The sequence below is a fragment of the Papilio machaon genome, chromosome 10, assembly GCF_912999745.1.
Source record: "Papilio machaon chromosome 10, ilPapMach1.1, whole genome shotgun sequence".
In the NCBI taxonomy this organism is placed as follows: Eukaryota; Metazoa; Arthropoda; class Insecta; order Lepidoptera; family Papilionidae; genus Papilio; species Papilio machaon.
In genome coordinates, this window is record NC_059995.1 from 5,405,890 (window position 1) to 5,419,696 (window position 13,807).

General features: G+C 35.2%; 1 protein-coding gene across 1 annotated transcript; it reads right to left on the bottom strand.

Annotated features, from left to right (window-relative positions):
• Positions 1–8,324: 8,324 nt before the first annotated feature.
• On the bottom strand, positions 8,325–13,081 carry LOC106718630. The gene is made up of 2 exons (XM_045679799.1): positions 10,508–13,081; positions 8,325–8,522 (listed from the first exon to the last, which is right to left on the bottom strand). Exons 1-2 carry the CDS (start codon positions 13,079–13,081, stop codon positions 8,382–8,384), a joined length of 2,715 nt encoding a protein of 904 aa, XP_045535755.1. The 3' UTR covers positions 8,325–8,381.
• Between the last annotated feature and the right edge of the window lie 726 nt (positions 13,082–13,807).

Here is a 13,807-nt window from a genome sequence, read left to right on the forward strand (position 1 = left end):
ATATAACACCAATGCGGATATATGTCTTTTATCTTAAAAATATTAAAAAAAATCGACATCTGAATAAACACATACATGAATGCAATATAGTATTGCATGAACTTTGATGTAAAATTAAATTGTGTTTTCTTATAACATTTTAATTATAAATATTTTAATATGAAAATGTTGCCTAATTTCATTTTAAATAAATGTTAATAGATAACAAAAAGCAATAGAGATGCTTTATCAGAATATTCTTGATAATAACAATTGTTTATTTTCCAAAAGCTACATTGTAATTTCTGAAAATACGCTTTGTTTATAAAATTACAGATAATTTTATTCAGAAATATCAAATAACTTGAACGCTTCGTGGAATTGTTTTTGTTCTTTTTAGTAAACGTATTTATTATGGTGCGTAACCTGAAATATTTTATGTTATTACTCTTCTAATTTTTGTTTTAGTTAAATATATAAAACACACAGATAAGAGTTCTGAAATGTGGTTGTTTATCGCTTAGCAATTAAAATGAAACCTAAAATACAGCAAGCCTCGTTATATATAGAAGTATATACAGTGCATTTTTAATATCAATGCTGTATGAATGTTGATGACACTCAGGCCCTAACACTAATCTTACTAATCTTATAAATGCGAATGTTTGATGGATGGATGGATGTTTGTAGGTATCTCCAAAACGGCTCAACGAATCTTGATGAAATTTGGCATAGATGTAGAGCATAGTCTGGACCGCACATAGGCTACTTATTAAGTTTTTATTTAATCAGAGCGAACGGAGTTGCTGGCGTAAACTTGTATTGTATAGTTGCGTTGCGAGAATCGTGTTGCGCGCGCTACGTACACACAATGTTCAATCATCGACGTGAGTTCTTTATTCGGTCAGTATAGGCATAGCGACTACATGTCAACTGGATAGATTTGCACCGCCAATTTAAAAGTTGCTGCGAATTTTCTCACTTGACAACCAGACGGTTGCGAGCTACTGTCTTTAACGATAACTGATAGAAGTATCAGCGACAAGCGCTGTGTACGAACGTGTATTGCATTGCATAAATCGCTTACCGACTTAATTAGTCAGGTTTCGAAGACTTGCGTTGCAAGTTGCGTCTAATGTGCAAAGGGCTTAACTCAATGACATTCCGAGGAGAGGTAAAGTGTAAATCACATAGTACACTTTTATTCTACTATCAGTCGAGAAAAGAGTATCTGACCATTGAAAATTATGTCCTTCCAGTGGCTTGTTTAGAGTTTGAATTCATTTGTTTATTTGTTTTTTAAAAATGTATTTCCTTTTTAAAACTCCTCGAGTTTTCGAGCGGAATATTTTTAAGGTCGCTTTAAGATACAATAGGGAGACACGATAATGGAAGCTTTAAGCTGCAAACTCAATATCGCCACGCTCAGCGGGGATCACGACGTCCGTGGTATTACGCTGGTTATATCGCATAAAGTGAAAAGTGGTCTGTATCCTTTTAAATAAATTTAGAAAAATACTTCTAAACTTACTATTACTAAATCTTTTTGGAGTTAGTTACGAAATATAACTACGTCCTCGATTTATTATATGGAAATGGATGAAACACGAGCCAGACAAAGTGTTATATAAGAATATGTAAAGTTAAATTCCTTGTTAATTTAACTCCATTTCGGGATTGATGGGAATGGTTTTAAAGTATGCGCTCACTGATATCTGTAATTTTTAACAAAATAAGTACCACCAAAACATATTTCTCTTCACTATTAAAACCGCTACCAAAAATTACAAAAAATTAACAAGATTTAACTTATTATGTTATAAAATTAATATCTCCTTCTTTAAAACAATTTATTCAATTTAAATATAACATTAATTGATATGAAGTTTCAATGTTTCAACGAATACTAAGTTTCCTAAGTATTAAGAAATTTGAATAATATTAACAATTCAAATTTTAAACTCCATCTCAGTGGACGGGTCTCATTAATTCTTTAAGTGATATCCTAGAGGTCAAAGATCTTACAGCTTAATTGTTAACTTTTACCGTCTCTCATGTAATGTAATTAAAAAAATCAATGTTCTTTTCAACACGTCCCCCCATGCTTCTATGATTTTTTAATTTTAAAGTGAACTCGTAGGACTTTTTAATATAATATACGTACACATTTCTTATCTGAGTATTTTTTATTCATTAAATAAAATATAATAGACTATCTTTACAAAAAGCGAAAATCATAAAACTATATATTTAAACCGTAGATAAAGTTAACATCCAAGCACTTAACATTAAGTTGGATTTACCAAAGTTATTGAAATGCAATTGTAATTTTTACAAAATGTAGATATATGCTTCAATTCACTTTTGAATTCGCATCAATCCGCACCATATATTTCTCTTTGTAAAGCATAAATTCACCGAGTGCCAGAAGAGACGGGAAAGCAGTAAAAGATTCGCTTCCGGGAATATATCGATGAAAATCTTGCCTGTATACGCGATTTATGCTTGTACCATCGTGATAATGGTTATAAATTTTCCAATAATGTATATAACTTTTAGTATTATATCAATTCATAATCATCGTTAATATTCAATATTTAGATAATAAGAATGGTATGCTCATAGCTTTCCACACATATATGATGAGCATACAACCTCAGTTTTTTTATTGTGAAAGAGGAGAGCTAGATTGTAAGTATTTCTACAGGGATAAAATAGTGCACGTCTAAAAGTTTTATTAATCAAAAGCAAAATCTCGTAAATATGGGGGACTAGCTGTCGCACTCGACTCCTTCAATACAAAAAAAAAAAAACTTATTAAGTAGCCTATGTTCTGTGTTCTTCCAGACTATGTTTTACATGTATGCCAAATTTCTTCGAAATCCGTTGAGCCGTTCTGGAGATACTTTCAAACAGACATCCATCCATCTAAACATTCGCATATATAATAAGTAAGATAATACTAAAAGCAACCATATTGACAATCGGCTTTACGTCAATACTTTATGCTTTGGGACAAATAAAACGTTGCATCAACATTCGAATGACATTTAAGTACTTCTCAAAAGTTATTAATGACATGTTTCAAACAAAATATGAAAGAAATGTATGAACAATTGAATTTCATATCACTTATTTATTAATAGGAAATGGCGGCTTGTATACATTTATGGTATATGAACCTTATGAATGAAAACTGTGTAAACGATAAATTGTATAACCTACCTCTTTATAGATCTACTACAGTTCAGATTATAGTTTTACAATAATCCCAAAATGTCAGTAAAGAGCTTTAAGTAAGAATATTACGTAATAAAACTTATTAAATAAACCAATTTTTGTTAAAATAGATATCATCAAAAACACATTCCAATTTCATCACAATTCCCGTTGACGTTTAACAAATTGTATTGTTTGTGCAAACAATATTTGTTGCTGGGAATCGTGCTAACATTTGTATCAACGCTATAAATATCAGGGCATGTCGGTGCGTCAATACATTTTTCCTAATCCGCTGTGCCATGTGGCCCGCACTTGTAGTATTGGTCAGATTTTCTGATTTTCTATATTGATGTGAAAGATTCAAATTATTTTGTTATATATTTAAGATAGTTGATTACATTAAATATATCATAAAAATAATCATCCATGTTTTAGAATTTGTCAAATATGTAAAAGAAAATCCTTTTGTTATACTTTTTAACATTGAATTTGAATTTTCAAATTAACTTGTAAAGAAATTTAAAAAGTAATGTTATCTAAATACCAGATATAAAAGCATTTCTTTAAAATTATATTAAGTGAGGTTTATAGTACAGAATTGGTTGATGACCAAATTAAAAAGTAAAAAAAAATGGCAAGCGATATTATTTTCCGAAGAATTAATTAGACTTTAATTCTAGATGTACTAAGGATAAGTTTCGATATCATTATTTACAATCGTCAAATTATTATTTTTTATTACCATAATGATTTACATACAAAAGGAAATGTAGGGAAATATTTCAAACACACTTTCCATTCCCAAACGGATTCTTTGTATAGCAGAGAAATATTGCGTTGAATGTAGAATGGAAAGATGTTGAAGAATACAAACAGAACGTTTAATTCCGGTTAAACGTACATTTCCAGTGAAATATGTCACGCCGTTTATATTAAACTCACTTTCGAGTCATGAAAAATGAATAGTACTGTCGCATAGAAAAATTACAAAATTTTGTATTTATTTCTTTTCTTTTTGACTATAATTAAAAAGGAAACAATTTAGAAATCCATACTACGAAAATCTCCTATACAAATCCTGAACTGTGAAGGCAAAGGTCACGGAGTCAATATTCAAACGGATAATAAGATCAGAACATTCTAGAATTTTAGATACTTCCGAACATTCGTGACAAGCTTCATTAAGACCCATGTTCAAGGCTGTTCAATCCAAGCCTTTATTCTGTTCTCATAAAATCGTGTCACTTTGTATCGTAAAAACAGTAGTTTTTACACTTATTCAAGAGTAACGTTACAACATTTTAATGAGATTTTAAGAACTATATTCACTTCATAGTTTGAATTTTATATTTCGCTCATGAAAATAACAAGTTACAATAATAGTTTATTTGATTCATAGTCCACCTGCTTCAAGACATAGAGAAGCAACAGATGCATTGTTCCCTTAGGAAGAAACAACAATCTTGGGAACATTAGCCGTTCTATTCGAATAGTCTTCGTTGTACTAGAATATTTATTTATGAATTGATAAAATTCATTTTATATTTAAGTGTAAAAAGTAGAACTTGGGTTGATTTTTTGCTCTCGTTGGCTCATATGTTTTAGTTGCAGTCTAATTTAAAACAACCGAGATGTTCTGAAGACCAGTTTCGATTTAGCGAGAAGCATAAAACAACAATGAGACCTTTCGACCTTCCTTCCTTTCAGTAAAATTAGAAGGGAAATTTGATGTGCCTGTTAACGGAAGCACTTCATTTCCTTGTTGCTTGCGTCCGTCTTGTGACAGAAGTAAATGATTTTTACTCAAACAGCCTTGGCAATTGGATTTATTGTGACGCTTGACATAAAAAGTTAACGCCTTTAACATGGCTTAATTAGTATCCTAGGTGTTCTTCTAGGACTATCTTCTACATCTATGCCAAATTTTAGCATGTTCCGTTAAGCCGTTCTGGAGATGCCTTGTAACAAACATCCATCCATGTAAAAATTCGCATTTATAATATTAGTAAGATTAGATTATGTATAAAAATATTAAGTAAGGGAGTTTATGAATATTTAGTCAGTGAGACAGAGCAGTTTGACAAAATAATAAAAGATTAAAATGAAATACCAATCCAATTTCAGATTAAGTATCTTATAGGTGAAATTAGATATTATTTAGATTAAAAAACATAAAAATTACTTATGGTCCTATTCTATTAAATAAAACAATTTTTATTATAATACTAAACGTCTCATGATGAAAAATATGTTCAACATTTTTACTCTGAATTCTTTCACTCTTTGATTCAACAGTTTAACGATATTTTTAGTAAAAGCCATTTAAAATTTTCGCTACAATGTGTTCATTAAACGGAAAGCTCGGCTGGCGGCGTAACTGCATGCTTTTAAGCTCGCAGCGACTATCCAAAGAGTCGCCATTACTGCTCATATTAACTGCGAAAAGAATGAAGATTATTTTTATAAAATATTTATAAAAGCTGGATAATTGTAGATTCTTTAGGAAATGTATTGTTCAGTTAGTTCAAAATAAAATTTAACTATTATTATTCTTGGAGCGTTAAAAGATAACCATTCATTAATATTATCTGTGTGTGTAGTTTATTTTATCACCTCTATGCCCCAATTTCACTGATGTAGGGTCGGCACAACAATGTAGTCGTTTTCTGAATCGATCTATCATTTTTCATTTTGCCACATATTTCTTAATCGTGAAAACTTTATTGCAACCCATCTTTTTTTGACCTTGTAGTACTACTCCTCGTACTTCATTTATGTGACATAGAACACTAATTTTTTGAATAAAGATATTACTATAACATAGAAGAAATAATATGTTGACATAATTATTTGTTATATTTAACAACGTTGAGTTTAATTACTTTTCAAGTGAATATAAAAAGCTTTTTCATTCGCAAAAGAAAGGCAATCCATTTCAGGGCGTTAAGGAAGACCTCACAAAATCCTGTTTAGAAAATTGCTTTCTTTATCACGTTCGCGCCTAAACGTTTACCTTCAACATTGTCTCGAGTAGACAATTTGTTTTCAAATTATTTTTTAAAACTAAAAGGTAAAGAATATTTATTACTCTTAAATAAATGATACGAGTAACATATGAATAAATGTAGAACAGTCTCATATTAATGGATAAAATCTATTTTGCCACATTCTAACACACTGTTTTTTTTTTTTAATTTTTCACTGGATTTTTATTTTAATTTCAGTTTTTTGTTTTCAATAAAATGGAAGTGATTGTATGTGGATGGCTATAAACGTAGAGGATGAACGAAGAATGCATTACAATTACAAATGCAATGCATGTGTTATGTGAAAGAGGATATGAATAAGAAGGGAGTAAATGAAAAAGTAAAACAGATTTGACGGCTGATAGAGATGTATGGAAGAGTAGTAAATAGTGTGCCGACCTTCCGGGACAAAGGCAGGCTGGCTAATGATGAAATCTGACTGTTAAGATTGATCAACATTTATTAAATTGTAAAGACGTAATATACGAAGGCAAGTGAGGACAAGCGTATTTACCGGAAATTCGAATACGTGATCATATTTACGTTGTAACATTGAGAAACCGGATGCACGATTTGATAACGTTAGAATTTGCGCGACAGATCTTCACAAGAGTGAATAATTTTAAATTATGTATTTAGATTCAGTTCCAAAGTAAAGGTTTAAAGCAATAAATGCAATAAAATTGAAATCAATGATTAATGTCAACTTAACTATAAATCGCATTTTATGACAAAGAAAATATGTATAAAAAAATAATTTTGTTATTTAATTTGTAAAATGGCAACTTTAATGGCGTCTTAGAAATATCTTTAAAACAGAATCGTTTGTATGATTTTAAAAAATTACTGGCGTCTTATTCTATTGAATAAGTTGACGTATCATTTTAATTCAATAAGATATCAATTCCTACGACATTTTCTTTGCAATGCTTTTTCTTCAGATAAAAAGCGAGAGTAAGTAAAAAGTGCCTTTTTATTGTATTATATTGTTCAAAACAAATCTACATACAATTTCACGTCTCACAAAAGATTACTACTCATTGTTATGTGTAGTCGAATTCAGAAAATACATTTGAACATTTCACTAGAAGCTGATAATTTTATCTTTTGTCTATGCATTTATTCTGTGCCACTTCTGTGTGATGATGATGATGGTGATGTTACAAACATGACTAAATTTAATAACTCTGCGATTACAGCATTATAGATGTAAAATATTTTAGATTGGTTTGTTATCATTTTTTATCTTTGAAATCGACTTTCGGTTATAATATTTGATAGAAATCTATCCACCTATTTTGATTTCTAAGTGTTACTTATATTTAGAAGATATTTGTTACTATCAAAACATGACTCAGTTATTTGAAATGAGCAACTTTCAGTTATGACACCTTAGAATTTCTATTTCGAAATTAAATTGGATACAATTTGAATTTAACAATGGTTCGTAAATAAACTTTATTATTATTTGAATTTGTCGACGTAAATGTTAATGGTCCAGTTTGGGGAAACTTTTACAGCGGCAGTATAAAACGAGATTAACTTCGTGTAACTTCTCTCTGATTTTAATTTTTCTCGTTGTCACATAGAAACTGTAATTGGGAGCAAAGCCTTATTTTTTAAGTACCAAAGTTTTCAGAGATTTCTTCATTAGTATTCTCTAGAATTTGATAATATTTTCCTTAACAACTTAATTGTTGTTTCCATTAAAAAAGATAATATTAAAATCATTCAACCAAATGGTCAATAACTAAATAATTCAACTAAAGCTTTGCAATAAATTTTGATCTGTTATAATTCCATGCTAATTGTAAAGGATGGCGGCGATGCAGCAGAAATGAAACACAGGTTTTCAACATGGGTGCGCACAGTACGTTCGACGGACGACATTCGACTGCAAAAGTGCCGTCCACCCTCCAAATTCATTTTATTTTTTATATTTAAAAACTACTAAATATTTTTACATCTACCTTGGTAGGTTACAGATAACAAATAGTATTTATGGAATTAATATAGTAGAATACAACAAAGAAATTAAACAAAATTATATGTTACAATATCAGTAAGGTTAAATCACAAATAACAACATTATGACGGCTTTTAAGTTCTATCGTCAACACCGCCCCCTAGTGCTGACTCCTCAGCACTACAAACCTATACCTCAAGCAATGCTACTCTAGTTACTGGACGCTTTAAAACGCCCGTGCGCGTTTGCACATCAACGCAACGCACTCTGCCGTCCTCTCCGGCATGGGCCGCACTCACTACGCCATGCTTCCACGAACCGCGTTCTAACTGTGGGTCGACAATCAATACGTAATCCCCTACTGATAATGCTTTTGCCTCGTCATTCCATTTTTGCCTAGGTAATAATGTTGGGAGATATTCTTTTAACCAACGACTCCAAAACAAATCTGTGAGCCTCTGTGCTACTCGCCAACGCTTGCCTAAATTACAAAGGTCACCGCTGTCGTACTTACCGTAAGGAGTTCCACTCCTTACGGAGGTACCTATTAAAAATGGTTAGGTGTTAAAGCTTCTGGGTAATTAGGATCAGTAGAAACATGAGTGATGGGTCGGCTATTGATTAAAGTTTCCACTTCGCTCATCAGAGTAGACAAAGTATTGAAATGAGGTGCTCGTTCCTTAAGAACGACCTTAAATGCCGTTACCTTTCTTCTACGGCATCTATCTATAAAAATAAGTACTCGAGCTTTCGAGCGGAGCAACCGTGACCAGGACGAGAATCTTTCTTCGTCTGGTAGACATAAAGCGAGGTTAGTTGGAGAGCTAGCGCCGATAATATTAATACTACGTTGCTCGCAAGCTACCTCTTCAGATATTTTTTCTGAGCTGCTTAGGTCTGCGGGCCAACTCACTTCTGGAAGTCGGAGGTATGCTGGTCCCTGGAACCACTGGTTGTCAATGGTGAGCGGTGGGGCGTCCTCACGCGTAGCAACATCTGCTACGTTCAAGCCTGTTGGTACGTACCTCCATTCCATGACGCGAGTCAACTCGTCTATCTCGCCCAACCTATGGGCGACGTACGGTTTGAACGTACGTGGAGCGCTTCGAATCCATTGCAAGATAGTTTTAGAATCTGTCCAAAAATACCGTCTAGTCGGTGTAATGTCGGTGTGCTCCGTCCGGACCGTGCTCGCCAAACGTGCAGCTAGCAGTGCTGCTTGAAGTTCCAACCGGGGTACGGACACCGGTCGTAACGGGCTCACCCGACTTTTGCTAGTGACAAAACAAATGAACACCTTACCATCTGTGCGAATAAATCGCCAATAAACAACAGCTGCATATGCCTTCAAGGAGGCATCGCAAAATATATGCATCTCGGTGTTGATTATTCGTTCAGGATCATCTGAATTTGTTTGGGGATAACAATCAGTCCACATACCTGTGTTGTTGTACCAACGCGGGATACGAAGTTTCTCTAATAATCTTAAATCGTTAAGCCATTTTAAAAAACATTCATAATCTTTTAAGTGGATAAGGCAATTCCAGCTCACTCCACTCCTATGTACATTTTGTAAAATTATTTTACCCTTTATAGTTATAGGCGTTATAAATCCTTGCATGCCATATATAGACATAATTAAACTTAACATCTTAGCTTTGGTTGGTGGTTCACTACCATTAAGTACATTATCCGATAAGCGGCTAAATGAAATGTTAAATAAAAATGTGTCATCTGAGGGATGCCACATCAAACCTAATGTGCGCTCGACTACATTTGTGGCTCCGTCTTTAAGTTGTATAGCGCTGCTAGCTAATGACTCATTGGGTAAACAATCTATTACCTGTTTACTGTTGCTCGTCCAACTTCGCATGTTAAAGCCGGCGTGCCCGTGAATTTCAGTAATAGTTTTTATTAATTTAATTGCTTCCTCTACAGTAGTCGTCGAATGTAAACAATCGTCCATGTAATGATTATTTAAAATAACTCTAACGGCCTCTGGATGTAAATCTTCGTACATGGATGCATTTTTATTTTTGACATATTGAGCTATAAAAGGTGAGCACGTCGCGCCAAATATTAAACACTGCATAACACATACCTTGATCGGAGCATCGTCACCAGCAGCGGGGTCCTTCCATAAAAAACGAAAGACATGTTGATTATCAGGGCTTATCCTTATACGCAAAAACATATCCTTTATGTCACCCATGATAACCACTGGATGAGTGCGGAACCGTAGCATTATTCCAAATAAAGAATTATATAAGTCGGGACCTGTTAATAAAAAATCATTAAGACATAAACCACTGACCTTAGCTGCTGCGTCGAACACTAGTCGCAACTTCCCAGGCTTGTTAGGGTTCTGTACGCCAAAGTGTGGTAAATACCATACATGACTCGATGACTGCTCGCTGCTCTTAATTTCCCTCGCATAACCTTCGTCGAACAATTTTTTAATTTCTCTGCTGTACCTGTTAGCATAATCCCTATTGTTGTTAAATTTTTTGTTTAATGAAATCATTCGAGACAAAGCATTATCGTAGGAATCAGGCATAGTAAATTCGTCACTCTTAAATGGTAAACAAACTTCATATTGTTCATCTACTTTACGAAAAGATTTATCTAAAATGTCAACCGCACGAATGTGAGCTTTATTCTCACGACGTAACGGTGATATTCCAATCGAATCTATAGCGAAAGAATTTGTTATTAACTCATTAAGCTTCTCGCCGTCAGAGTGAGCGAGATAGAAGATACTACGCGCGGAGGGAGTGTGAGTGCGACCGCTGTAGCCGTGAATAGACCAACCTAACCTGCATCGAGTAGCATAAGGTTCATTTTTGCTTCCACTAATTATTTGTAAAGGTGCAATAATATGATAATTATCTTCGCCTATTAACAATTTCGGAATAACATTCTCTTTACAAACATAACCCTTTATACATGTTAAATGTTTACAATTAATGTTATTTATAACAGACAAATTTTGCATAGGTAAATTGAGCTTTGACACTTTGCGTAATTGAATTTTACAATTATAAATATTATTACTATCGGTACTGCTAATGTCCACCGTAACCTTAGGCGTGTCCGCCTGATACACTTCTATACCGAACGCGTCGACGAATCTTACCGCACTAGATTCGCTAGCCACTAGGCCTAACTGGTCGGCTAAGTTCGCGTCTATCACTGACACCGAGGCACCATCGTCCAGTAAGGCATGAGATATAAGTTCAATTCCGGACGGACCGCGTAATTTCACTCTCACCACTTTTAACAACACTTCGTCGCGCGGAGCACTGGAACCAGCGGCTAGATTGGCCACCGTGCCCACCGCGGCGGGCGACGGCGACTGCGCTGACAGGGACTCCGGCGCCGGCGGCGCGGGCGGTTCGCGCCCACTAGGCGGCGCGGGCGAACGCGAGCGATCAGCGGCTCGCGCGTCGGCCGGCGCGTGTACAGCTCCTTTATTAAAATGTAATAAGCGATGATGTTGAAGTCCGCATTTATCGACGTCGCATGGCGGTGCATTGCATTGCATGGCGGCGGTGTGTCGTCGATGTAAACAAACGAAGCAAAGACCTTGCGATTTTACAAATTTCCATCTGTCCCGCCGTAATGCACGCCGAAATATTCGACAATCCGTTAATTTATGTACTGATTTATTACAAAATTTGCATAACTCATTGGCATTATAGTCTGTAGTACTCAAATTAAATACCTTGTGTCTTTTTCGTGTCTTGTTTTCTGTCTGTTGACTATTATAATTATCCAATGGAATAGTTCCCACGCTTAGTAATATCTGTGATTCTTGTTTTAAAAATTCAGCTAATAATGTAAGCTTAGGTAAATTATCTAAGCGCTTACTGTAAGCATAGTCTGTCCATTTACTAAGCAAAGTGCTGGGCAATTTAAATATAACTGCATTTATTAACTCTGGACTTCTAAGATATTCTTCCTTTTTTAATGCTCGTAATGTGGCAACTGAATTAATTATTTTAGTGGAAAATTCTACTAAGTTGCTTTGATAAAATAAGGGTAATGGTGGTAGCTTCTTTAGCTGTGTTGTGATTGTGTGTACAATAAAATCAGAGCGTCCAAACCTCAGTTCCAGCGTGTCCATCACCTGCGAGGGCACCGTGTTGCCGATGAGCAGGTCTGCCACCGCTTCCTTGGCTGCGCCGCGAAGCGATCTTCTTAGCCGCCACAAGTTTTCACTGTCACTAAATTTACATATTTTCGTGGACTCCTCGTAAGCATTTTTGAAGTGAAGCCACTCAACATAGTCACCGTGAAATTCGGGAAGATCTCGTGGGGTGGCGAGGCGACTTAGGAGCCTGTCCTCTCGCTGTGAACTCGTTTGGGTCATCATTTCCTTCAGTACATGTGCCAGTTGTTGGACGTCAGATGTAGCCTCCCGTGAAGGCTGATCGGTGGTCAGGAACGTCGGATAGGTCCGAGCACGTGGCTCGAGGGCTGCACAAGGTTCCCCTTGGCTACGGTCCAACCATTCCCTTACACTTTCTTTCGTACGTTCGTCTGCAACAAACCGACTTTCGGTGACGTCATCAGCCACCTCCTCCTCTTCCAACTGTGCTAGATCTGCCTCCAGCTGTTTGTCTATGAGCTGCATTCTTATCTCGGCCTTCGCCTGTTCAGCTTTTAGTTCCAATTGCTTCCGTCTAGCGCTAGACGAAGATGAACACGATCTCCTTGCTGTTGCCGACCTGAACGTGTTTGCGCTGGGTGACCTCTTCGGTGTCTCCTCCTTGGCAGCCTGGGTTCCTCGCGAAATTATATCATCGGCTCCACGAGAAGGCTGATGTGCTGCCTCCGGGGCAGGGTCCGAAGCAGACGCTTGGTGCTGCCGCCGCGTAGTTGGCATCATTAACCGTTTTATTCACGCGAAATTAATAAACAATAAGCTCCACGGGAATCAACCAGTTCAAGATGCGGCTCGAAGTGACCAAAATTGTAAAGGATGGCGGCGATGCAGCAGAAATGAAACACAGGTTTTCAACATGGGTGCGCACAGTACGTTCGACGGACGACATTCGACTGCAAAAGTGCCGTCCACCCTCCAAATTCATTTTATTTTTTATATTTAAAAACTACTAAATATTTTTACATCTACCTTGGTAGGTTACAGATAACAAATAGTATTTATGGAATTAATATAGTAGAATACAACAAAGAAATTAAACAAAATTATATGTTACAATATCAGTAAGGTTAAATCACAAATAACAACATTATGACGGCTTTTAAGTTCTATCGTCAACACTAATGTTATGTGCTTTTAAAAGGCTTAGAGGTGAAATGTTAAAACACTATATTAATTTAATTTGGTCGGCTGGATTTTAGTACAATTATATAATTACTAGCTGTCGCCCGAACCTCTCCGCGCGGCTATAGAAAAAAAAACTTTATAAGTAGCCTATGTGTTCTTCCAGACTATGATCTACAACCGTACCACATTTCATCAAGATCCATTGAGCCGTTCTGGAGATACCTTCAAACATCCATCCATCCATCTAAACATTCGCATTTATAATATATATAAGTTACATATAAAAATATATTTTTATCGAATGATCTGATGGCTGTCGTT